Here is a 25,814-nt window from a genome sequence, read left to right on the forward strand (position 1 = left end):
AGACTTGCGCTAACAAAGTAAAACAATTAACTGAAGGTCAGGAGCTTGTGCATCCTGATGACGTACATGGAAAGGTTTTGTCGTTGTTTTGATGCAAAACAGAACCTGCTTTAAAAGGAGGAAACAAAACAAAGTCAGCATCAATTTTTTCACTGAATATTTAATTTCCCTACACATATAGGTCCTGATGTTTGTTTTGGTGAAGTGGGCAAACAAGTTCTGTTCATGTTGGTTTGGTTGCGAGTCTGGACTCCTTCTCTGAGCAGCAGTGCGAGCTGAATGTTTGGAAATTGTTCGTGCTCAGCTAGACCCACTAATAAATTAAACAGAGAGGGGATGTGTGTTCATACACCCTGGTATGGCGCGCACCCATAGTTTCTCATTAAAAATGAAAATTACCTCCAAACGTAAAAGCAAACAGCCGTGACCACAGACGGGGTGTTTTCTAAAGGCCATTCAGTCATTTTGAAATATATTGTTGAAATGGAGAAAATTTACTGCTGCAGTGAAAAGTTGTTCTTGGATCATGTGGAGTGAAACAGTCCAGTTAGTCACAGAGTTAACACCTCTCAGTCCCCAGAGGGACATTGTACTCGCGCTGGGACAGAATGTTTCATGGGGGCTGCGTCTGGACCGTGGAGGGTCAATTACAGTCACGGTTACAGCCATAATTCAACAACAACACACAGAGCTACACAAACAGACAGACACATGCTGGCAAGGCGACCATTTCACATATACATGAGAATACAGCAAAAGTTTCAGATGTTAAGATTCTTATCCATCACTCAATTCGATCAGGGAGACGTCTGATCCGTCCCCAATTCACTCTGTAGCCGGACCACGACTTCAAACACACAGCCAGAGTCATAAAGAACTCTCCTCTGAGAGGAGACAAACAAGGAGCCCTGTAACAGATGCTCGGGCCTCCAAAGAGCCTGGAGTCAGTGTGGGATCACATGAAGGTACAGAAGATACCGAGACAGACTGAGTCCACAGAGGAGCTGTGGGGAGTTCTCCAAGTGGCTGGGAACATCCTACTGTACCTGCCAAGTACCTTCAAAAACTGTGTGTAGATATACCAAGAACAACTGGTGCAACGTGGGGTCACACCTAGAATATGGATTTGAATCAAATTTTTCTGAAGTGAATTCATAAATGGAAACAAACTTATGACATTATTTCTGAGAGCATCCTAGCTTCACTTTTAGTGTCTAAAACTTTTGCACCCTGATTTACATGTATTTACACACTCACTCATATACACGCGAAAGTCGGATAATGCAATGTGATGTCATACTGTAATTCAGTTTAGACATTAATCGTCAAGACAGTGGTCTGGGCAAGGTCCGGTTGGGTTACTATATTCTTGAGCAATATGTATTACTCTGCCACAAAATACCTGAATTTTTAAAAATTATTTACTTAGTTTGCTCAAAACTAGGTTTGAGCAGTTATAGGAAATGATGAACCTTTTTAATAAAAAACGGGGAAAAATCTAAGTACGTTGCTGACCTATTTTTAAAACGTACCTCCGTAGTCGGGACAAAAAGACTTGAGGCTGGGAGTCACTGTAAGCCACAGACAAGCTGGAAGTTGGAAAGACTAAAGCATTGTTGGTCTTTACATGGGATTTATGGACAATAACAAAACACAGAATATAGCCAACATGTTTCTTTAAATGGTAGGAAATCTCATCAGCATGAATGTAACGAGTAAGTCTTAGTTACATTCCACTTTTTTTTCGTCACACGAAACCGAAAAGCATATTTGGAGTGGACCCATGACATGCTTGGTGTGTTTAGATTTGTTGACATGATCCATTGCACCTCTATGACCTCCCACATCTTTAACCTCTCGCCGCAGCCTTTCTTCATCAGGTGTCAAAGGTCAGCAGTCAGTGGTCAGCGCTGTCGATCACACTCCAGACAGCGGCCGTTGAGACAGCAGACTGAAACCACTAAACCACATCCAGACCTCAACCTAAAGCACACAGTTCACTGCTCGCTCACCGCTGTGCAGTTTCTAGAGTTGTGTGCGAAAAAGGTCATTAATCGCAAACAACTCAACACAACCATAACCCTGGGGAGGCTGCCGAAAATGTTCCTGCCTTTGAATGTGTGACACACAATAGAGAAAGTGTCCCAGACATATAAACATCACAAGAGTGTGAGTAAGAGGTTGTTTTCCCTGAAATAATGCCAGCTCCCAGGCGTTCGCTGTGTTTACTCACATTGATGGTACCTCTTTTGTCTGGCTGAGAATCAAGCATTCCCACACAGATGAAGCATGAAAGGGCAAAGGGGTCCATTTTTTTCTTTCTCTTTATTCTTAAATGTTTCTAATTAGTTATTCTGAGTCATCTGAGAGAAGGGAGTCATGACATGGCTTGCAAAACCCTGCTCGTGTACACACACACGCGCGCGCGCGCGCGCAGACACAGCGGATTCAAACATGAAGATGATTCGATGAGATTACAGTAAATGGACGTTGGTGGTTCAGACGTTTGTCTTGTTGTCATGAGACTCGCTGCAAGGTCAATCTCAGGCGGATGTCAGCTGTAAAGTTCAATTCAAAATGCATCATGAACATTTTGAGAAAGTCTATTGTCTTCTTTGGCACCAATGCAGTAAGGAAATCTATAGATCAAATCATTTCGTTTTGGGCTGTAAATGTTTGCTTGCACATGGCTGCGTCATTCAAAGTTACTTTAAGGGTGTTGATCCAGGACGTATCCTAACTTTACTCCCACGAAGAATCAATCTGACGTCCATCTAATTTTGAGCAAAAAAAGGGGAAACCAAGTGAAACAGCTGCTGTCATTCAACTTGGTGACCTGATATAGATACAGATATAGTCATCATAACTGGTGATGTTCTTACAGTAAAGCCTGAATCAGCACTTAGTGTAGAAGACAATGAGTAAGTCAAGAGATGTTTGCAATCACATTCAGACACTCAGACATAGTCTGAAACATATTTTTATGTTTTGACTCCAATCTTCATGACCCACTGATGTGTTTTTAAGAGTTCTTGGACAGTTGTAGATGTTTATAGATAGGATGGTTAGTGGGGATCTGTTCACACCTAGAAAATTAGAGATGCTCTATTAGTTAATAGAAGCCTTGATTCCAATTTCTAAATAAAGGTGACAAGATTTATTTTTTTTAATCTTTAGGTTGCATGAAAAAAAAATCAGAAAAAGATTTAACAACCAAACTGACTGAACTGCACCCAAAGGACTGCTGTTAAACGTTGTCTTTTTCCATGCTTTTTCTATCCACGTAAAAATAAGCTGTACACATGCACATGGTATACTCTGATTCATCAGATTGGTGTGTCCCTAAAATGTCCACACGTTGTTGCTCATTGGTTTTGCATTAGGAGCATGTATCAGAAGAGTGTTTTCTAGATCTGTGTGTGAGTGTGTTTCATGAGCATATCTGTCTTAAGAAGTGTCATGTTTATGTATTTCAGCGTGGGAGGCTTTAGGAGGTATGAGTGTCTGTGCCTGTGAGGGGGGTGTATGAGTGAGGGGAATGTAATCTGATGAATCAACTTGAAAGCCTTTTATATCTACACACACACACACACACACACACACACTCACCTGCAGGACATGGGGACAAGAGGGCCCAATGATATACTGAAAGTGCTCTAACTTCCCAGACTTCACAGACACATGTAAACTGTCCCTAGACACCAATGCTGTGCAGGTGTGTCTGAGAAAAGCCTGTGCGTGAAAGTGTCATAGTATTTCATCGTGTGGAATTAGAGTATCTAAAGTGTAATAACCTATAAGCCAGTGAATTGACTCCCAGCACTTGCTACAGAAAAAAGGCGACAGAGTGCCCCATTTACATTTTATGGCCAACCACAGGGGAAGAACCTCTACAGTTAGGTCCAGATGGGAGTTAGTATATATTTTAAGAGCAGTGATTTTGCCTAAAAGAACAGATCCTTATGAGACACAGAGGGAAAGAAAAGAAAAGACACAAAAATTATAGTGTCATCCTAGTGGATGAACTCTTCAGTCGTTACGAAGTCACTCAAGCCTGTAAATCACAAGTCAAACATCCACACGATGCTCCTCTGTGGGAACTTTACAGCTCTGTAAGGGGATGTACATGTTTCATAGCTCAGCGCCTCCTAAGATAACTTCCTCTCTTTCCAAGCGAATGTCAAAAGCAGTGATATATATTTTGTGATATCTTCTATTTCTTTGGCGACTTCCTTCTCCGAGAGGTAAGAAAGCGAAAAGCCTCTAGTCACAACATCACTTCTCTGACTTCACACACCAGTGTCTGCGGTGATCCGGGCCGCTGTCCCCCGCCAGCACTGCATCTGATTTCTTATCTCGGTTTGTCTTCCTCCACAGCAATACAAAAACAGGGCAGGACATGTATTTACTGTTTTGTGATACTGTGAGGATAGAGGTTAAGACTGAATGGGACTTTGTGTAAATATGAATTATTTCATTTAGATTAAGTGGAACATGACTTTAACAGGTTTAGACTGATCCCAACTGCAACAAAACATAGTCATGTAGTATGTTTATGTAAAGTGAGAGCATTCAGATTTGATTGAAGGGGCAATTGTACATTATTGTATATTATTGTATTGGATTATATTTATTGAGAAAGAGGTGGTGGGAAAAAAGTAAGAAAATATGTTAATATCACATTCTACGGGTTGAGTTTTAGTCCATCTCTGTTATTTGAAAATTTTTATATTAAAACTTTATAATCATTATTGTATAATTAAACTTGTAGTTGGTCATAATGGAGTGAACCGATTTCAAATATATGAAGAATGAGCCGGTCATTTCTATGAAGTTTGTTAAATGAATCCATAATAATACCTCAAATTGTATTGGCTGATCATATGTTTTGCCTTAAATAACCACTAACTAAAGCAAGCAGATAACCTCACCCTCTGAAATGTAGTGCCCTGGAAGTATGACTGATACGACAATGGACTCAAGTCAAATAACCTGAAAATAAAACTTAGGTGCCATGCTTCAGTGACATTTAGTTTTTTGTTTGAAAAAAAGGTTGAAATAAAAGATATCCAATACCCGTAACGAACATTAGTGCTACTTCTGGGAGGAAAAACCTGGGCGGAAGCAAATTAATCTAACTTAAGTTCCAAGTATTACATATTTTACTGTATCTGCCCAATGAAATGACCGAGATTAGGTAAGGTTTTGTTTCTCATTCTTTAACATGGTAATGCAGGAATTTAATTTGTATTTTTTATAGTGTGGTAAGGTAACTTTTACTGTAGTATCAGGTCTGAATAATATCAGAGCTCAGTGAGGTGAAGCAACACCGCCCTCTGCTGCCAGGACAGCGTCAACGTTGGCGACCGCGCGACGCCTGCACTCTTTTCTCATTGGCCGCTCGGGCTCACGTGACCACAACACAATCATGGCGGCTGCAGCTGCAGTGCGGTCGAGCGTGGGTCTGACTTTGAGACTTTCTCGAGTCAAACCGGACTGTAGCTCGTGTCCTCTGTACCGGCTGAAGAGCTGTGCGACCGGCGGGGCCAGTCTCCAGAGGGGCGGCTCCCTCGACCGCTGCCGGACGATCAACCGACACCTGCAGACGAGTATAGGTGAGTGGTGCAGTTTGCTAACACACGTAGCCTCTGACGGAGGCTGCTCACATTCCCCCCAGTGCGTGTTTACGGTCAGTCACAATAAGTGGGGATAAGTGGTGTATTTTTATTTCTCTCAATCCAGAGTTGAAGTTACAGGTGCCTGCAGTGTTTGTTTGGCTTGCAGGTGGTCGAGGGTCGAAGTCCGCCCAACAACACTTGTGTAACTTCACTCCATCGTCCCCAGATTGTGAAGTGAAACTTTGTGCAACAGGTCAAACCTCCCTGATCGCTCCCCTCCTCTGTGTCCTGATGTCTGCGCTTCTCTTTCCAAAGGTCTGTACCACCGTGAGGAGGGGAGCTCCAATGCAGAGGCCCCAGAGGATGTGTGAGTTGTCATTTGGTATTAATTAATGGATTCATAATGCTCTTGCACCACTACAGCAACTACTCTGTTACACAGTAACTACAAAGTTCAAGTCAGTGAAGGCTACATTTGGTCTATAGTGAGTTAGTTATGCGTCTATAATTTCCTTTTCATCCTAACTCCATCCTGATCTATGACTGATCCGGAGACTTAATCTAAATAAAAGTGGATGGTTCTCCTTCGACAGCCTACGTAGTATACATACTACCAAGTATTTTTTTATTTTTTTATTTTTTTTGTTCACTGAAAATTAATGATAATAATTTGGTTGATTTCCTTTTGTCTGTGGTAAAAATTCTGATAAAACAATTATGTGTATGGCTCAGGAAGCCAGTGGAGCCGGTCATCTATTGGTTGCATGGTTGGTGGTTCAAGCTCCACCTCCTTTTAAAGTGCTTTCATCTACTACAGATGACAACAGTCTATATTGTGTGCAGTCTATATACAACATACTAATAATGTTTCATGTGGACATGATATCAAATAAAATCTACCCTGATCATGTCAAGAGCATTTATGGACAGATCATTTTGGAGGCACTTGCAGAGATCTAAACTTTTATCCGTTGATATTAAGTTGTTATTGATCTGTTTGAGTTAAAGGCACAAGCTATTTCACAACTCCTGTAACAGGGCTCTCGTCTTTGTTGTTTAGGGTAAACGTGGTGTATGTAGATCGATCTGGCCAGAGGATCCCAGTTAAGGCCAAAGTGGGAGATAATGTTATGTATTTGGCTCACAAGCATGGAATTGAACTAGAAGGTGAGTGTTTACACACTTGAAGTCTTCTCTTAAATATTTAATTAAAGCATTTCAAGATGATTATTGCTAATTATTTGTGTATCTGTTTCATTAAGGAGCCTGTGAGGCATCGTTGGCCTGCTCAACATGCCATGTCTATGTGAACGCTGCCCACTTCGACAAACTGCCAGAACCTGAGGAGCAGTAAGTCTACGACTGATCCATCTTCTTAAACCAAGACATTTAATTTTCAACCAATGTGTGCAATTGAGAGAAAGTAAAATCCCTGTTAATATTGACAGATTTGTTTGGTGTTGGTTGTCAGGGAGGATGACATGCTGGACATGGCGCCCATGCTTCAGGAGAACTCCCGGCTGGGATGCCAGATAATTCTCACTCAGGAGATGGATGGCATTGAGCTCACCTTGCCCAAAGTCACTAGAAACTTCTATGTGGATGGCCACGTTCCCAAACCTCACTGAGATGGGACACATCGCACAAGCGACAAAGATGGGTACTGGAGAAAAATGAGAGGGTGTCACTGCGAGCTAGACACTTATGTGCTGGTTGAGTGACGGGGCGACCATGGAGACATGCGCGGCTAGGATATTAAGTCCGTAGCAACTCCTAAGAAGTCTCGCCACCTGACAAATTCCACAGTTAACCAATGACATGACAGTCCTGCAAATGAGATCACACAGTCAGACACTGAGTCTCACTTTAGGTAAAAATTAATGGTTACTTCCAAAAACAAACTGTGATGGTTTAACTGATAATGTATTTATTCATGTGGAGCGTTCTCAGGCCAGAAATCAATCAAGTCAATCTCACAAATTGTTCTTTGTAAAGCATTGGAGGATTTAGGAAACTTCAAGATTGGGTCATCACGGAGCAATTTTTCCATCTTTGTCTTTAAATGGATCATTCCTTGTTACAGCTCATATACGCACAAGTATCACAAGATGATGTTCTTATTGATTTTGGCCAGTCCATCATTTTCACACTGAATCACTTGTCATGTTGTATTCATGGCTTTTTTTTTTTCTTTCATTTTTATGTACCAGGGTTTATTTGTTGATTTTGTGAAGACTTTATCAATAAGTTCTCACTGACTATAGTTACTCTAAACTCATAAACCTCATATTTTTTCTCAAGTCGGATACAGAAGAGGAAGCATTTCCTTATAACGATGCGTACCTGGAAGACCAAAGTTCCAGGGTGGGCTCTTAACTAAACAGACTGTTGAAACTTGCATTTGTATTCACTTTAAACATTCAAACCTCATTCAGGTGAATAGTGTTTTGAAAGGTGCGATGGAATATGCATTTGTAAAAGCACTTGCTGTCAGCTGCCAGTGATTATGGCTTGATTAGTTCATCTGCTTCAGGTGTGCTTGGATCCAGACCAGGATGGAGAAGAGAGAAGCCGGTTGACATGACAATGACCGTTACTACATCTCCCCTTGTTAAGTCTACTGTAATGTCCAACTTACACACGTGCGTTCGTGAATTCTGTATATCACGTCTTAGGAAATACAAATATTTGAAGTTGTGCAATAAAAGTTATTTTAAAAAAAGGCCTTGTACATTGCGCCCATTACCCAGCAAAACGTTGTCCTCAAAGAGGAAAATAACACTTGTATTATCGATTCATCCGAACTCAACTAACCAGAGCTGGTTCACTGCGTGAGCAGCAGGTGACTTGACCAAGTCTCCACCTTTCCACGCAACAAACACCTATAAAAGCCCCATGTGTTGTGGCAGAAAGCTTTGTGCTGCTGCTGCGGCCTCCAAGTGGACCCGTCGCTCGGTGTGCGCGGCTCTTTTATGCTCCAGCAGGTGTAATCCGACAAACCAAGAACACCTGCGGTCCGAGAGCAGTCGCTCACAGCGACCAGCTCCATCGGGCCGAGCCCCCGGTGAGTCGACACTCCTCATCTTTTGGCCGTCGATCGAGTCTGAGGCGTCCACACACATGTCGACCGAGCGGTCCCTGGTGGAGACGTGCGTGTCCGAGGAGGTCACGACCGGTCAAGCACGTCGATGATGACCGGGGAACTCGCTGTGTGATGGACGTGACTGTTGAACGATCGCAGGCGATGGATGAAAGAAGTTCATGCGATCATTGGATTTATTATCACCGTCGTTCGATCGATTTTCTTTTTGATTCGTTGGGTCATAGCCGACTCATGTAAACATGAGAGAACACCTTTTCAGGTTATGGACAATGTTCGATCGATGCTCTGTCGTTACACGAACGCGGTGTTAAGGTTGAAGTTAGTTTCATACACTCGACACGTCGACATCGCCTCGATCTGCTTCTGCGCTCGCGACGTTCAAACTCGAGACACCCGCGAAAAGCTTTGGACGTTGTAGAGCGTCACCTGCTCCCCGAGGGTCAGGAACTCGTCTCCCCCGCAGCGACGAGTCCCATCGCACCCGGTGAGTTGAAACAGACGAAGTTACACCGAAGTATTCTCTCTTTTGTCAAGACACAGGCCAAGTCCACGTCCATTGAGAGTGACAGCTCGGGCTGGGGAAGCTTTGAAAGAACAATGCGTATGGCTACAGCGTCCGAAGATATGGGCCCACAGAACACGTTCAGAGAACAATCGCAACTCTTCCCTCCATGTTGTCAACGTCGAGACATCTTCTCCGTCCCCGTTGTCCGCAATCTGCAATCAAATGTAAACACTGCAGTAGCACTAGCTTGTGGGAGTTTGTCATAGTTCTTCTTGTTTGGGCTACATTTAGTAGCTCGTGTAGCTCAATCACAGGAGCGCTTAATATTAGTACAGCTGTTATGGTGTAATGTTGTGCAGATGTTTGAAATCCAATTTAGTCCCTTGAACGGTCTCCAACCACTGTGTTTATGAAGTAATAGTTCATTTGACAAATATTATGTAGCCTAAAGAGATAAAAACACTTAGGGTTTTACAAGAAAAACCCTTAATTAAAAAGCCTTTAATTGTGTTATTTCCTTAATTGTATATCATCCCACGACTGGCCCCAACCTCTAAAGTTTGTGTTTATTTATGATGCAGACACTTCCTCAACATGAACATAGGACCAAGGACTCAAGCTACTTTTAAACAAGGAAACCAGAGGACGGCGGAACAAGATGCCCCCCACTCTGCACTCGTCTACCTTTTACAAGAGGTTTCCAGGCTGGCATCTCCTGTCCACAACAGTTTCCTGGATACAAGTCCCCCCTCCAAGTGGCTCAGTGAGACATCGAGGCAGCATGAGTTCATGGTTGAAAAGGAGGATGGTGATGCCCATTTCTTTCCAACCTTTGATAGTTCCTGTCAGCACAGTTTGTCTGGTGTGTTGCCTTTTAATCAGGTGAACAAAGTGAGGGAGGAAAGTCACAGCAGCGAGTCGGCGACTTTGGTTGAGCCACATCGTGAACTTAACAGCCCCTGGAAAGTGCTGAGTCTGATCAACCTGCAGTGTGAGAGGCTCCTGCATCGAAGGGATGGAGAGGAGTCAAACCCAAGTCTAGTATCATCTGCCAGGAAGTCAGGCCATCAAACAGCCAAGTCATCAACTGCTGCAACAGAACAAGGGGTTGGAAGTGACAGTGTAAATGTCAAAAACAGTTTGAGACCATCTCTTATTATCTATAAGAGACGAGAAATCATACCAGAGCTGGTGAAGGAAAATGCAGCATCTTCCTCTCAACCTCAACTCTGGGACAAAAGGGAGGCCATGTTCAGACAGTTCTTTTCAGACAAACATGTGCCCTACTCTGAAAATGCCTTGTCACAAGCACACGTGCCCAGTGCACCCCTTAATACCCAGATGACTTTTAATTTGAATGAAGATACAAGCCTAGCACTCTCAAAGTCAGCAATAACACTAGACTGGAATGCAAACATTGCCTTGACTTCAGATGCCCTGTGTGACAACCAGCTGTCACCTCCGAGTGCTACGCTGCCTTCTCCTCAATCTGTATCACTCTTCTTGAGCGCTACAGAGAGGTGTCATTCGCTCCCAAAAAAAGATAACAAAATCACAGGATCTAATCCAGAATGCACACATGCTACCAGAGAGGAGAAATCGCCCCCAGACGAACAACAGAAATCCTTAAATTATAATGTGCCTTCTGCAAAGCTTGCACCAGAACTCAGGCCAGTGCAAACGGAGGGAATTGCACCTCTGTCTTCCCAGCAGTGGAGAACCAAGACTCCAAGAAAACAATCTCATCCCAGCCGGAGTGTTGACATCCAAGATCCAGACATCCAGGGAGTGACGTTCAGCATGGGCACGGAGCTGGACGACAGCAGGGAACAGTGTCGGCTCCTCATAACCTCAAAGTACAGGTACTGACAGATTTATTACATTGTGAGAATTTAGAAGAAGGTGATGTAAACATATTTAATCTGCTCACATTTTTGGCGTCTGCTGCATGTGTACCGATCACAGCAAGGAGCTCTTCAAGAGTGTACGGAAGCCGAGGATGAGGACACGGACATCCCAGAAATCACTTAAATCTAGCAGCTCAGATGAGGAGAGCGACCTGACAACAGCGGTTTCCAGTGAGTAAAACTTGAGTCACTGCACTCGACCCTAAACACTTTCCAAACTGCAACGTGGAGTCCTTCAAATATCTTATTAATACATTTTTTATGAATCATCTTAGATCACCCTAATGTTAGTCTTAGCTAAAAACTTCAGTTTGTATAACGTATATGGAGAATGCAAAAACAAAAAAACAACAACAAATATATAGATATATTCAAAGGTATTCGTGTGATGTGTAGATTATGTATTGCTGCAAAATGCCCATTTCCTCCACTGTGTGGTGCCACTACACCAAAACATGTAAGTCGATCACTTAGGATTTAAACATTTGTTAGTATTAAGGGAAACTGCTGTGCACATTCTAGGGCTATAATGGGTATCATTTTCCAATAGCAGGAGTATCAGGATGTCTTTTCAAACTTGTGACTAACGTCTGTTCTGCCCAAAACATTTTAATTGACAAACCATTTAAAATTATAAATTTGCATATATGTCTCCAATGGTAAACTCCCCCCAAACAAATACATTAACAAGAGAGCAGACATTCAAGTCTCGTATCTGACACCACCAAGATAATCTGCCTTATTCTGTTATGTTGGTGACTAAATAAAGAAATGCAACATATATATCAGTTAACTTTTACACCCACCATGAGAATATTAAGTTGTTTATCTTTTACAGATGATAAAATCGTCATTTTAGTTTATGCTATTATTTTCAGTCAGTCATTGTGTATCATTTACATGACATGCAATAATATATTTTTGGTTGCATAACAAGCACTTCCTTTAAATTGCTAAAAAAATAATACAATTGCAATTGTTTCATGATTATTTCTTTCTGTGCCATCAGAGGGTAAGATCTGTGCCTCATGCTGCACCAGGAAGACCCCGATGTGGAGAGATGCAGAGGATGGGACCCCACTCTGTAACGCTTGTGGGATAAGGTAGCACACATTATTACTGCTGGTGTGTGTGTGTGTGTGTGTGTGTGTGTGTGTGTGTGTGTGTGTGTGTGTGTGTGTGTGTGTGTGTGTGTGTGTGTGTGTGTGTGTGTGTGTGTGTGTGTGTGTGTGTGTGTGTGTGTGTGTGTGTGTGTGTGTGTGTGTGTGTGTGTGTGTGTGTGTGTGTGTGTGTGTGTGTGTGTTCCAACTTTACAACATTCCATAATACATCTGTATCAGACTTCACACTGACATAATCACGCTGCTTTTGGCCCCATTTCCTGCCTTTGTTTGCTTTTGTGTAAAAGTGAAATTTATTAGGTGGAGTTACCTACAGTTTGCCCAGTTGTATGTATTAAATGCCACGAGCAGGTTGCAGGGACACATTCACATGGCGGCCTGTTCTCACAGACGTTTCTACAGAAACCGAAGGCCTTCTTCACGGCAGACATTGACATGTCACCGTAGGAAAAGCGCAGGTGTAAATAATGACACTAATTACTGGGACTTTTGACTCGTCAATGTTATCTGGAACACCTGGGCCTTTTCTTCTACTGTGAGGAGTCAACATGTCTGCTCTGAAGAAAGCTGATTACATGAGACGAATGCTTACATTTCTTACATTTTACATACATCTTACATTTGAGGATGACATGAGGAGCTCAGTGTTAAAGGGATAGTTCAGTGATTTTAAAGTGGGGTTGTATGAGTCACTTATGCATAGTTAATATGTTATAAGACGTTTTTTGGTGCTCCCCTCTGCAACATTGGGACTGTGACTTACGCTACTTCCACTTCTCCTCCAAACTCCGTTAAATGACATTGCTTATCACCATCTTCACGAGGTAACATTAACTATGCATAAGTAACTCATACAACCCCATTTCAAAATCACTGAACTATCCCTTCAATGTATTTATAGGCTGAAGTTAAAGTAAACACAAATTTGCTTTTGGAAAGAGAAAGGACACTGTGCTGGATCAGTGCTGCTGTGATGCTAAGATTGACGACCCTTAACTGGGACATTTCAAATATACACTTTCTAGATAAATACCAGCATTTACTCTGATTCCTGAACATTAAACTCCCATTTTTGTAGTATTTAATCACTGGTGTATTTCTTTACAAGGTATAAGAAGTACAGAGTGCGCTGTGTCAACTGCTGGCATATCCCAAGGAAAGCGGGCAACACCAACTCATGCTGCCTCAAGTGTGGAAACTTGGTGAGGCTGACCTCAGCTCAGCGGAAACACACCACCTAGGGAGCGTACGCAGAAGAAAAAAAGGTTTTTATATCCACGTGTGACAGAGCTGTACACACAACAGTTCAAGACTATATACACACTCTTCCTTTTGTTCTTTGTCCTCTAAAATTCACTACAGATGTGAGTGCAAAAATGAAGCCTCTTGTATTTTACTTGACTCAGGGTATTTAAATTAGCTTTCACTGCTCAGACAACAGAGCTTGTTCACTGAAGCTCTGTGGTTGCTCTCAATGTGCTGTATACATCACAGGAAAAACATGAACACATACAAAAACAATGAAAATACCAGCAAAAAAAATCCTGTAAAACTAGAACCCACTGAAATTCTATGCTCGACACCTATAAATGGAGGCTGTCTGATCCGTATTTCTGTCTCTACAGCACTAATCTGATTTGTGCTACCCGGTCTGTATGGCATGTGTGACGGAGCTTATACAGTTGTTTGGTTCGTCTTCCCTCTGTCTTCCTCAAAGAGGGATGTACTGAGCAGATAGCACAGTTTGTAGCAGAGCTGAGGAAGAGTAAACAGGACACTGTAGTGCTCCTATAAGAACTACACACATCGAATGGAAAGTTTAGTCATAATTGTTGACAGTTCTCATCTAAATAGCTTCAGTGTTGCTTGTTGTATAATGGTCCAACAGCTGCAATAGAAACTTGTTCATGCACAGGACCAGAAACGGCAACCTGAGCTCAGTACCGTGTTCACTGTTATTAACTGTAAAATTATTTACTCCTCTTGACCTTGACAGGAAGGCTGTCTGCCAAATTCTGTAGACATATATTTAGGTACACAAGTTAAGTTATTTATTTTTGTTTTTTTCTCAAGCATAATCTCTAACTTTGGTTGTTTTGGATGTGTTGCTTTTGTGGGTGTTTATTTGTTGCCGTTTGAATTGGTGTGAGGAAAAAAAACTTTTTTTGTGTGTGCTTGCATGGGTTTTGGTCTAAATTAAAGTCTGTACTAAACTTTGAATCCTGGCTTGTTCATGCGAAGGGCCCTGACTTGATATAAATATACCCTTACTCAAATACAATTACAGATTAGTATAATAGTTTCAGTGGGGTGGCCTTTACGTAGCCTGTCAAATTAAACTATTGTGAGAAGTACAGGGAACAATTGTTCATTAATGAGGCTTCCCACAGTTTCCTTAGCCCACCCTGCAGTAGTGACCTGCGTGCCAAGTGGGTGGCCTCATACGGATTGATACAGTGCAGCTATTATTTCAAAATGGATTACGTCGTCTTATTTGAAACAGCCAGAGGAGGAGAGAGAAGGTTCTCTCACCATGAGCCAAGCCATCCAACAATGAGGAACTCGGGAGGAAATGAACATTGTGAAAGCCAAGAACATAAAAGATGGAGCTTAATATAATTAAACATTCAGTCCAAAACAGTTTCACCTGCTGTGGCCATTTCAACATTTATTTGAAACTATAATGAACGTGTGATGGAATGTAAGTGAGTGCATTTGCTCAGTCGCTGAACTTCACTTTTGTGGTTGTTGCTATGCTACAGTGTACTTATGCTCCACTACTCAGTGGCTAACCTTTTACTTTTTACTCGACTACACTTATTTGACACTAGTTACTTTGTGGTTAGAGGTTGTTCACCCCCAACAACATATTTGGCTGCCTGTTTACACAGACGTCCTTCTTCACAGCAGACATTTTGACATGTCACTGTAGGAAAAGCACAGGTGTAAATATTTGACTTTAATTCCTACTGTGACAAGTCAAAATGTCTGCTGTGAAAAACATTAAGAAAGGAGGTTATGTGATTGGTTCACTCTGTCTGTTTGTTGGAAGGATGGTTATTTATGGACGGATTTGCATGAAAATGTATCAAAGATGGCTCTCGGCCACAACTGGCGATTTAAATTTTAGGGGATTTTTTTTTTTAAAGGGTGAAACAGCAGGTGGGGAATTGCTCAGCCTTGGCAGAGGTCTGTGCTTTATGAGTGTTTTTGTTTTTGATGTAAAAATAATTGATTAGCTTCTAAAAATAGATAATAGAGTATGAAGAAGTTCAAACTGGCTCCACGTTGAACAAATACAACATTAACAAAGCTGCTCACAAGTTTGTGTCGATGACGATTTATTATTAAAACCAGTTCTGATAAAGTAGGATTTTGAATGCAGGTTCTTGTTGAACAATACGGATCTGATCACTCCCTCTATGGCTAATTGTTGAATAAGCACGTTAAGTACTTTGAAGTACAATAGGCCTATCAACTTAAATGAATAGGTAGAGACATAAAACATTCATGTTACTTTAGTAATGCAGGAACAAGGGAAGCTCCGGACCATTGATCATCTGAACCATTGGGTCTCTGTCAGAGATCGTTGCTCCACTCTTGTTGTTTGGACGGAGACAGACTTGGCTGGAGGGGGAGGAGGAAGTTTGAAGTGGGGGCTGAAAAGTCGAAGATGCAGTCAGATGCGCAACTTTTTGTGAATGACAGGGGAGAAGGGGTTGTGTGCCTGCTCCGTCCCGGACGGGCGCTCAGCTCGCCTGTTGGGGCGGCCGAGGACCATGACCCTGGAGTGCGTACTCGTGGAGGAGACGGACATCGACGTGGAGGGACAAGCAGATGGCCGGGAAGACGCGAGGGGCACACACGAGTCACGTTTGAATGACACGAATGCAAACTTGGAGCAAAACGCTCCGTCCCTCCCCCCCCCGCTGCGGGAGGACGCGGCAGGCGCGAGAAGCGCCTCGGTCAAGCCGCCGTACTCGTACATCGCTCTCATCACCATGGCAATCCTCCAGAGCCCGAGCAAGAGGCTGACCCTCAGCGAGATATGTGACTTCATCAGCCAGCGGTTTGTGTACTATCGGGAGAAGTTCCCCGCGTGGCAGAACTCCATCCGGCACAACTTGTCTCTGAACGACTGCTTTGTCAAAATGCCACGCGAGCCCGGGAACCCCGGGAAGGGGAACTATTGGACCCTGGATCCCATGTCGGCCGACATGTTCGAAAACGGCAGTTTTCTCCGGCGGAGGAAACGCTTCAAGAGGCGACGTTTCCATTTCGGAACGGCGAAGGACTGTGAGGCGCGGGGCTTCCCTCCCCCCGGAGCGCACAGGCTGGCGTCGTGTCTCCAGGGACTCGACGCGTACCGGGGCCTGACTACGTCCAGACGTTTACATCCTCAGACTGGTTTTAACATCTCGCCTGAGCACAGAATGATACCTGCGCTCTCCTCGCTCCTCTCCAAGACTTTCCCCTCTTGTTTGACCTTTGAACGTTTGGACCCGGGACGCTGCGCCGTTGTTCCAACGTTGGCACCAAGCTCGTCGATCGTACCCGCTGTGTCGGTGCACGGGATGATACCCAACTACCCAGTTGCCCAGTTGTCCACTTTTCCTACTGGGATCATAAAAAATTCACTTCATTTTATTTGATTTGATGATCAAAGAAATGAACTGAATTTGCATCCCTCTTTACGCATGGTACTTTATATAAACATGTATTTTAGCAGCGTTTGCTTGACGCAAATGATGTTGAATAACTGATATTTTACAACTTTTTAAATGTTCGGAATAAAATGCGACTGGGTTTGCACCGTGTCTGCAATTTTATGATCTGGTTTATCATCACCATGATCACCATCAAATAATGTAGGCCACGAGCACATGCATCTTCTCAGACACGTTTTAATTGCCTGTTGTATATTTTATTTATTATCTAAATGTTTAGTTGCTTAATTAAAATAACTGCGAGTTCAGGCCACAAAAAACTAAACAATATCAATAATAATTCCTTGATAATATTATTAATGATAATAATAAAAAATGATAAAACAAATTGTTGTGAAAGTGGACGTGTGTGTGTGTGTGTGTGTGTGTGTGTGTGTGTGTGTGTGTGTGTGTGTGTGTGTGTGTGTGTGTGTGTGTGTGTGTGTGTGTGTGTGTGTGTGTGTGTGTGTGTGTGTGTGTGTGTGTGTGTGTGTGTGTGTGTGTGTGTGTGTGTGTGTGTGTGTGTGTGTGTTCGTTCCACATCATGGAGGGTCTGCGTCCGCCTCAGTCAAAACAAGCCTTCATGTTGCAACACACATGGCCTCAGCAGAGTTCGCTCTGTCATGGACAGTGTAACACATCTGGTCATATGGCCGCCAGGTGTAAAAGCAAATGGGTTTTATGGGTAAAAACAACATATACAAACATTAATTTTACATAAAGTACTACAGACAGTAGCATGCGCTGAAGGATTAAAGGTTGTCATTGCGCAGAATAGCATAATTCAGTGTGATGCAATATGTTGTACATTCAAGTGGAGTTTAATCTCTTAGATGCATCAAGCTCATCATGTTTTTAAATCAGTGCTCGTAATTACTGCAAGAGATAGAACTACAAATATAAAAATTGAATCAAAAGCACATGAGTAAAAGAGTAAAAATCAAATATCATCATATAATTTATTTAAAAGTTTATATATATAAACCTAAACTTTAGATGTAATATCTACATCAATCAAGCATTTTCTTTAAATGTTCAGGTTAAAGAATTCAAGTCAAGTAATCAAGTAGAGCTTTATTTGAACAAAATCCTTAATAGTAATTAGTCTGTGTTAAGGACGGGGCTAAAAGTAGGATAAAATACATAACATGGAATCAAGGAAAAATATTAACAAAAATAGAATGTAGAAGCCATAGTTACCAGTAACGTCAGGTGGTGAGGCTGGTATTACCTTTTTTCCCTATTTGATTTAGCTCGTGGGCATTTGAAGCGAGAACCAGAAGGCAGGGCAGGCAAGTGCTTTCTTCAGTGATTGTTTCTGTTCAATTCATATACAGGCTTTTCTGTTGAGGGCTTGTGATGCTGCTTCAGACCCTGATTACAGAATTTGCCCTTTATTCAAAACATAAAAAATTTCTGAAACAGGTGTAAGGAAATTTCAGTTTATCAACAATTCATTTTTGCAGTATTATGCATGTACAAATACAGTTCAGTTTTACAGTTGTTACTTGTATCCACTCCAGAAGCACACTGGTTAAATGTGTGTAGGGAAAATATTGACCAAGTATCCACGTTTTAACTGGCAAACGTGCGGATCATCTTCCATCTGCAAACAGCTGCCTTCCACCTGTACAGCCCCCCAGGGAGCTGTTTGCTTCTCCTGGCATGCTCAGGCATATCAGAGTTGTATTCAATTATAGCACACATGTAGAATCCTTGCATGTTTCCCCTCTTTGAAAAAAATAAAAAATAAATTCATGGAGTGTGGACCATTAGCACAGCCACTGAGATGAGCTGTAGCAAGAGCCCCGTGAAAAAGGCGTATGGAGAAGAGCGACTGCATATCATACAAAAGCAGCATGAGTGCGAGCAGGAAGCCAGAGCATAAACAGTACCACCCTGCAGCCCATAAACATCACAAATACCCCCCTTTCCTCTCGTCCTCCCACTTCCTTGCTTTTCCTCATTCTAAGCCGCTCTGTATCCACTCCTGCCTCCAGTGCTCATAAAAGAGTAGAGCTGACAGGTGCTGGAGACCCAATCCAGGGATACTTGAGACCAAGAAGAGAGATGGAGGACCCATTAATCAGTTCTGGCTTCATAATTCTTTAATATATCTCAAATTCAGGCCCGTTACAAATATATTCACATCAGCAAATTGTGTTGGTTGCAAACTGACTAGTAAGAACATCTTTTTAAGAAGCAGAAGTAAAAAAAAAAGGAAGTGCACGAAGAATCGGCACAAGCAAAGTTTCAGCTTTTGAGCTCAGTTCTGTGTAGCGCGAAGGAGAAGCAAACAGGGATAGCAGGGGAAGTGAGACAGAGGCAGGGTCAAAGTCAGTCCTCAGCAGCTTTGTTATTATTGTTCTTCCTCCTCCGCCGCCGCTCACCTTCTACTCTAATGGTCAGCCCAGGAAGCAATTGGAAGAGTTCAGGAGCGGCGGGGTGACTTACTTTTCGTGCTGTTGTTTGTTCATTCACTCATCTGCGCATGCAGTGAGGGACCACCCTGCTCGACTCCTTGGTCTCATAAAGGCAAACTCCCCTTCACTCGCTCTTTCCTGTGCCAATATGTGAACTTTGGAACTTTTTTGATATTGGCTGCCTTTTTTTTCTCTGTGTATATCGTGCTCGCTTTTTTTGATAAAGATGAAGTTATAAATATATATGTGTCTTATTTTTTTCTATCACATTTTGTGGAAAACCTGTAGCCTTGGCGGGGCCTGATGGGGGTGGTGGTGTGGGGGGATTTATCCTCCAGGATATGTGCAGTGTACAGAGTGATTTGTGATGCTTTCAATTTCAAACAGTCCCAGATCCAGATAGAGTTGTCAGAAACCGCAGTGTTAGGATTCACTTCAAAAACAATTGGAATACAAAGCAAGCGGAGATACATGTGTGGCGAGGCACACATGCTTAAAACACATTTGAATACTGAGTCACTCACATGTACACACACAGGCCTGCACACACTTTTCATATAGGAATCCCAGTGATTAAATGACCCTGCGCTTCTAAAGGGAACCTGTTATGTTTATGCTTTTTTCTCACATAACATTCCAATATGCGATGTGGTCTCTTTTTTTTTAAGCGATGGAAATGAAACGTTAAAAACCTCCGGGACAATAGTTCAGGCATCAGACTGCTCTGAGGATTTCCAACTGTTTTTATTTTTTTCCCTCAGCTCGTCAGCTGCTGATTATTTATAGGTCATCTGCTTCAAGCACAGCTCGTTCTCCCAAAACAGTCTGCGTGAGTAGTATCACAAGCATCTTATCTATACCAGCATACAAAAAATATCTATGGTGCAGGTTTAATATACAGACATTTGGTGAGAGCAGAATAACATTTTACTTGCAACGTTGGCTTTTGTTTTTCTTGACGGCAAGAAAGTGTTTTACACTTCAGTCGGCTTCTAAACGCATTTCCCAACTATTAACGGGTCATATTTAGAAAAAGTTTTTATAAACCGGTTGTGATTGAAAAAACTAAATACATCTTTATGTCACATAATACGTCATCAGTCAGAGGTTCAACACAACAGGCAGTTTGGGATAAAAATAAGGGCTTTGTTTGAATTGTGAATCAAAGCTGCTCTGGTAGAGAGCAAAACATAAAAACATAGAGCTACAAATGAGCATAATGGGTTCACGTTAAAGGAATCCAGGCACTTTATTTTCCAGGGTTTATTGGTCTATAACTTGCGGGACAAAGGTAAGTCTCACCGCTCGGTGCAGAACGAGAACAACTACTACAGTGCCAAGTTGAATAAAACCTAATAGCACCCAATAAACATCATCAACCAAAATAGCTTTTAACAGGTAACACACCTTTGCCATTTTAGCTTAACGGGAATGAACATGGGTTGAGGCCTCAGATACTGTCACGTGTGTTTGCATTTACTTGCTCACTGGTTTAACTAAGCCTGTGGGGAAACACATGATGGCTCAGGTAAAGAGGGGCTTAAAAATCCTTAGTGCAAAATGAGACCTACGCAAACTCTTCTTTATGTGATGGTCTATGGCCAGGAACTCATAAATACAGATTGTTTTCTGCCATTTCGGAGGGCAATTTTTAATGTTGTGCCGTATAACAAGCCCCATCTTTATCCTGTTAAACTTTATTAATTTGGCTTCAGCTTTCATCCAGAGTTTATAGGGCCTCAGAATGCCTGAATCCCAGAGGAACAGCTTGTTGAACAGGGCTCACCCACTGTTAGCTATGTAAACAGCCGTAAAACCACACAAGTACACACACACACACGCTGCAAAGGAAAGAAACAGTGAATCTATAAGGGAGAAGGGGAACTGTGTCATGTAATGTGTTGTGTACAGATAAAATATTAAAAATAAAAATAATGAAAAACTTCAGTTTTATTTCAGTACTTGTAATTTATTTAATTGTTATAATACGAGAATTCAACATACAACAACAAGTGTGCCTAGGCTTGAATGTTGATGCTTGACTTTGCATTCTAGATGAAACAACCTCGCTACATTTAGTAGTCGTTCTGGAGCTTTCTATCACTTTGCACAATCTTCCTCAGTGATTTTTGTCATAAATATTCATCTGTGGAAAGGTTTAGTGACGCAGCAGAATTTTATTTCAGAGGGTTAAACTTAGTCAGCAACAGAATAATTATTAAAGATAATGACAATGTATACATTTTACCTTGATTATATTTGACAAGACAGTTCCATTATATATTAAAATGGATTAAATGCAATCTCAAATCTCTCTAATGAATGAGTAGAAGCATAATACAAAAAAAATGTTTTTTTAAAAAAAGGACAGTTCCTCTTACTCCCTTTGTAGAGACACGTTAAGTGGACATGTTTTGACAAGTGGTCATTACCAGTTGATACTGTATCATAACACCCAACAGAGGTTCCTCTGTTAACTCAAAAAGAGATGCAAACAGAACAAGTTTGCGTGCGTGCGTGTGTGTGTGAAGAATAAAATGACAGGCGACCAGAGCAAACACACAGACATGAGAGAGCCTCCCTCTCCGTCGTGACTGAGCAACACGCAGAGGGAGGCTGTGAGTTATTTCAGTCACAATGTGTCCAGTTGTCACTGAGCAGTTTTCATTCCGTTCTCTCTCTTCCACAAACCCCCAAACATCACATCTGGAGGACAGATGTCTGTCTCTCCTCCATCTCTTGTTTTATCTATCTCTCTCTACTCCGTCGTCCTCTGGGCAGGCCTGGTGTTAATCCCTCTCCCCTCCACCTGGTCCCGACCACCCACACACTGAGCGGTGCAGCAGCGGCCCACCAGCAGAGAGCATGTGTGTGTGTGTGTGTGTGTGTGTGTGTGTGTGTGTGTGTGTGTGGCAGTGTATATTACGGAAGACAAAAGAAGAACTGTACTTGTATTTACACAGAAGTATAAATGCAATGCAGGCAAATTGAAACGAATAAACAAGTATAAATGATTAGTGTTGAGAGTTCATTCTGTTTATATGTTTCTGACAGCCCAAAATCCAACTTTTGCCAGTTTATAACAGTTACAAACATCATGGCACTCAACCCAGCAATCCCCAGTTTACAAACAGCCCCCGCTGGTTTGTGGAGATATGGACACAAAATAACTTTTCCAGTGAGAGAGTGGATGCACTTGTTCCGACCCGTGGGTCAAGGCTTTGAGATGAAATGGGGAAAAAGAAATGAGTAAATTTGTAATACTGATTTTTTTTTTAAGTTTCCACTTATAGTGCATGCAACAGTTTTTTAAATCAAAAAGTTAAAGGAACACTATAACATCTTGGTCATTTTCTTTGTGTGGATCAACATTGTTCTGCACTTTTAAACTGTTATAGTTGTAAGTATCGTGGAGGACTAATGCCAGCTTGAAAACAAACAGCTTTGTCTGCTTTTTGAAGCCATCTCATAATGTATCATATTAGCAAGTGTAATGGTGACAGTTAGCATATCATAATACGACTAATACAAAGAGAAAATACTGATAATGGGCAAAAAAAAGATTCCTGCAAAAGCTCAAGCACAGGAGTTTAATATTTAGTCTTTGTCTCCATCTAGTGGTGAAGTAACAAAGGCACAGAAACAAACAAATCTGCAGGTTAACTGTTCAATCCTGAGTTTTCTGAGAATGAAAACTTTTTTAAACCCACTGTATGTACGGACATTATGAAATAAAATTTATAATAAAATTATGTGTAGAAATAACATTCATTTCCAACTTGGAAATTTGTAAGTCGGTTCAAGTAAGTCATATTCTGAAGTATGATCTTAAATTTACTGGTCAGACATTTTTCTACCAAAATCGGGCAAGGAAACTTTTTTGCCATTAAAACAGGATCCAGAACCAACAGTTAAATGCCGACATCAACAGAATTATGATGTCAGCATGAGTGTGAACATAACTGTTGGACTGTGAACAGTCTCTTAGAGTGGGAGAAGAGGAACAGGAGGCACCGAAGTCCATCACACTTACACACACATTTTGGTATGTGTCTAACAGCCACAGTGTCTACAGAAGCACATGGTATATGTGTAAAAACAGAGAAGGTTTTTAACTAAATTATGTTTCCTTCCCAACTTCCTCTCATAAACAGCAAAACAGCAGCACACAATGTACAACAAAAGCACTTCAGATAAGAGAGCAGACTGCATGAAGCCTTTATCCAAAACAAATAATCACGTCCAGAGCGAGGGCGCTCCAAACAGGAACTTATGTAATTTGAATTAGGAGTGAAAAGTGAGGGAGAAAGTGGAAAGTGATGCTGTGTTTCCTATTATTGCAGGACGGGGGTTGACAACAGGGCCGAGTCCCTCCGCCACGCTGCGAACACACCAGTGGAATTTGGATGGAGGCAGTGCTGATGATGAGAAATTTAAGAGAGGAAGAAACAATACGCTGTTGTTCCACGCAGTGTCACAGTGACCCAACGTTCATCCTGACTCTCTTTCACACACACACGCACACACGCACAGGCTATTGTCAGTGCACATCTCATATGGAAATATTTGTGATTGTGTTGCCAAAAATGGACGTGTGAGGCGCAGTGCACTCGTAAAGTTCTGCACGTAATCTGGTGTGTGAAGCTGATGGGGCTCGAGTCATCAGTCAGACCAGTCATGTTATCTCCCACTCATATTGTACCATGAAGAATCAATTTGGGATGGAATAATCTGAAAAGTCTCAACCCAGTGTTGATTTTTTTTTTTTGCAGAAATACATGGACTTTTTCTGTCAGTATTACATATTTACATTTAATATTTACTGTTCAACAATGTCACTAATATAATTGCACTTGATTTTCAGTTTTGTGCATTCACCATGTATCCTTACTTATGAACCCTTACCATATGGTGGTCAAATTCCACCTGCCTGTGTGAGGGTTTGATTTCTCTTTCAATACACACTTATTTCGTTAGGGGATATAATATTATTATTAAGTGCAAATGTGCGATGGGAAAAATGGGGGATGGATAAGATTTAACTTGCACTTGTACAAAAATTAAGAAAAGTGGGTGTTGAAAAAAAACATTGTATAAACTTATTGGATGTACATGAAAAATAAATGGGTTTTCTCTTTTCTTATTTTTCGATATACTTATTCCTATTTAATTGAATGAAAAAGGGTGATACAAGCACTGCATTTCATACACTTGATTTACTCGGATTGATTTACTTTTTACCTTTCATATTTTATGTCTGAAGGAATCTATTATCTTCTACAAAGCATATAAAAAAAATTCACCTATTGTTCTGACTCCTAATAATAAAAAATCAAATGCACCAGTCAGCATCATTCTGAGCTGCCTCCCAGACGTCTGAGGTCAAAAACGTCTGTAAAGCATCCTCAGTAGCTAAATCAGTGTACTCATGGGTCGAAAGGTCAAAATGCACCTAGTTATCCTCATTTTCAGTAAAGGTTTCCGTCAGGGACGGTGCACTGTGACACCTTGTAAATTGTTTGCTCAGTAAATTAAACACTCCTCGTGAAAACACGGTGCTGTGCCGCTTTCCTGCAATCAAAGAAACTATTGGTCGAGCCCATTATGCTCTGATCAGCTGCTCCCTCCCTCCCTGCTGGATGAGTCTATTCTGAGGTGGGAGACAATAAATGAGTCCTCTCCTGCCTGCCTGAGTCTATTCTATTCTATTTACTTTTCCTCCATATACTTTCTTTCTCATCCTTCTCCACTTTTTCCTCCACTTCCCTCCGTGTTCCCTCCCTTCCGATCTTCATGGTCTTCGATTAACGCTTGGTTGCAGAGCGTCTGTTCCATCACACCTGTGGCTGTGGCAGACATGTCCTGTTTGGAAAAGGCCTCACCAAACACACTAATCCCCCCCTCTGCCCCCCCACAACCCTCCCCCTCCACTCTGCCAAACCAGGAAGTGTGCGCAGGAAACAGCTGTCCCTCACGTCCTCCCGCTCGCCTCAGCCCAGGTGCATCCTGGGAACGGGGCGATGTGTGACCGTCGACTTGTGGCTGACACTGTATTAGGTGTCGTTACAGTAACCGGGATCACCGTGAACTTTAAACAGCAAGAAGATAAAAGAAAACCTCTTTGATATCTACAAAAGCTACAGTTTGGGGCCTTGATGTTACAGGACAGTAATGACGATAGAAGAGTTCATTTATATTTGCTCTGCTTGATAAAGATACAGGACAAATAATGACTTCTCGTCAATCGTCAAAGGGGAACTCCATCAATTACACACATCAAAGTCGAAAGGATATGTGGAAGAAAAAAGACACCTCCTTGCTGGTTGTTCTGCATCAACTTTGATTACATTTTTTTCTAAATTGTCCAGTATGATTCTCACAGCGCTCTTTTGACTTTGTGTTCATCATTTTCAATATTTGCATATGGTTCC

At 41.8% G+C, this 25,814-nt stretch overlaps 2 protein-coding genes across 8 annotated transcripts; both read left to right on the forward strand.

Moving 5' to 3' along the window:
• Nucleotides 1–5,396: 5,396 nt before the first annotated feature.
• fdx2 (ferredoxin 2) lies at nucleotides 5,397–24,665 on the forward strand. Of its 7 annotated transcripts, XM_047334042.1 has the most exons (10): nucleotides 5,403–5,615; nucleotides 5,934–5,985; nucleotides 6,679–6,785; nucleotides 6,881–6,968; nucleotides 7,090–8,682; nucleotides 9,256–9,450; nucleotides 9,808–11,088; nucleotides 11,192–11,304; nucleotides 12,143–12,236; nucleotides 13,363–14,474. In XM_047334042.1, exons 1-5 carry the CDS (start codon nucleotides 5,429–5,431, stop codon nucleotides 7,244–7,246), a joined length of 591 nt encoding a protein of 196 aa, XP_047189998.1. In that variant the 5' UTR covers nucleotides 5,403–5,428; the 3' UTR covers nucleotides 7,247–8,682; nucleotides 9,256–9,450; nucleotides 9,808–11,088; nucleotides 11,192–11,304; nucleotides 12,143–12,236; nucleotides 13,363–14,474. The 7 variants fall into 7 exon arrangements, with proteins under 7 accessions (XP_035493654.1, XP_047189998.1, XP_035493648.2 ...); XM_035637755.2 differs by lacking the exons at nucleotides 5,403–5,615; nucleotides 5,934–5,985; nucleotides 6,679–6,785; nucleotides 6,881–6,968 and having other exon boundaries at nucleotides 7,255–8,682; XM_035637757.2 differs by lacking the exons at nucleotides 5,403–5,615; nucleotides 5,934–5,985; nucleotides 6,679–6,785; ... (1 more) ...; nucleotides 7,090–8,682; nucleotides 9,256–9,450 and adding exons at nucleotides 8,695–9,205; nucleotides 23,727–24,665 and having other exon boundaries at nucleotides 13,363–13,519.
• Nucleotides 15,784–17,309, forward strand: LOC118312826 (forkhead box protein D1-like). Its single transcript, XM_035637758.2, has one exon. It carries the CDS (start codon nucleotides 15,956–15,958, stop codon nucleotides 16,904–16,906), a length of 951 nt encoding a protein of 316 aa, XP_035493651.2. The 5' UTR covers nucleotides 15,784–15,955; the 3' UTR covers nucleotides 16,907–17,309.
• Nucleotides 24,666–25,814: the final 1,149 nt, after the last annotated feature.

This window comes from Scophthalmus maximus, chromosome 8, assembly GCF_022379125.1.
Source record: "Scophthalmus maximus strain ysfricsl-2021 chromosome 8, ASM2237912v1, whole genome shotgun sequence".
Classification (NCBI taxonomy): Eukaryota; Metazoa; Chordata; class Actinopteri; order Pleuronectiformes; family Scophthalmidae; genus Scophthalmus; species Scophthalmus maximus.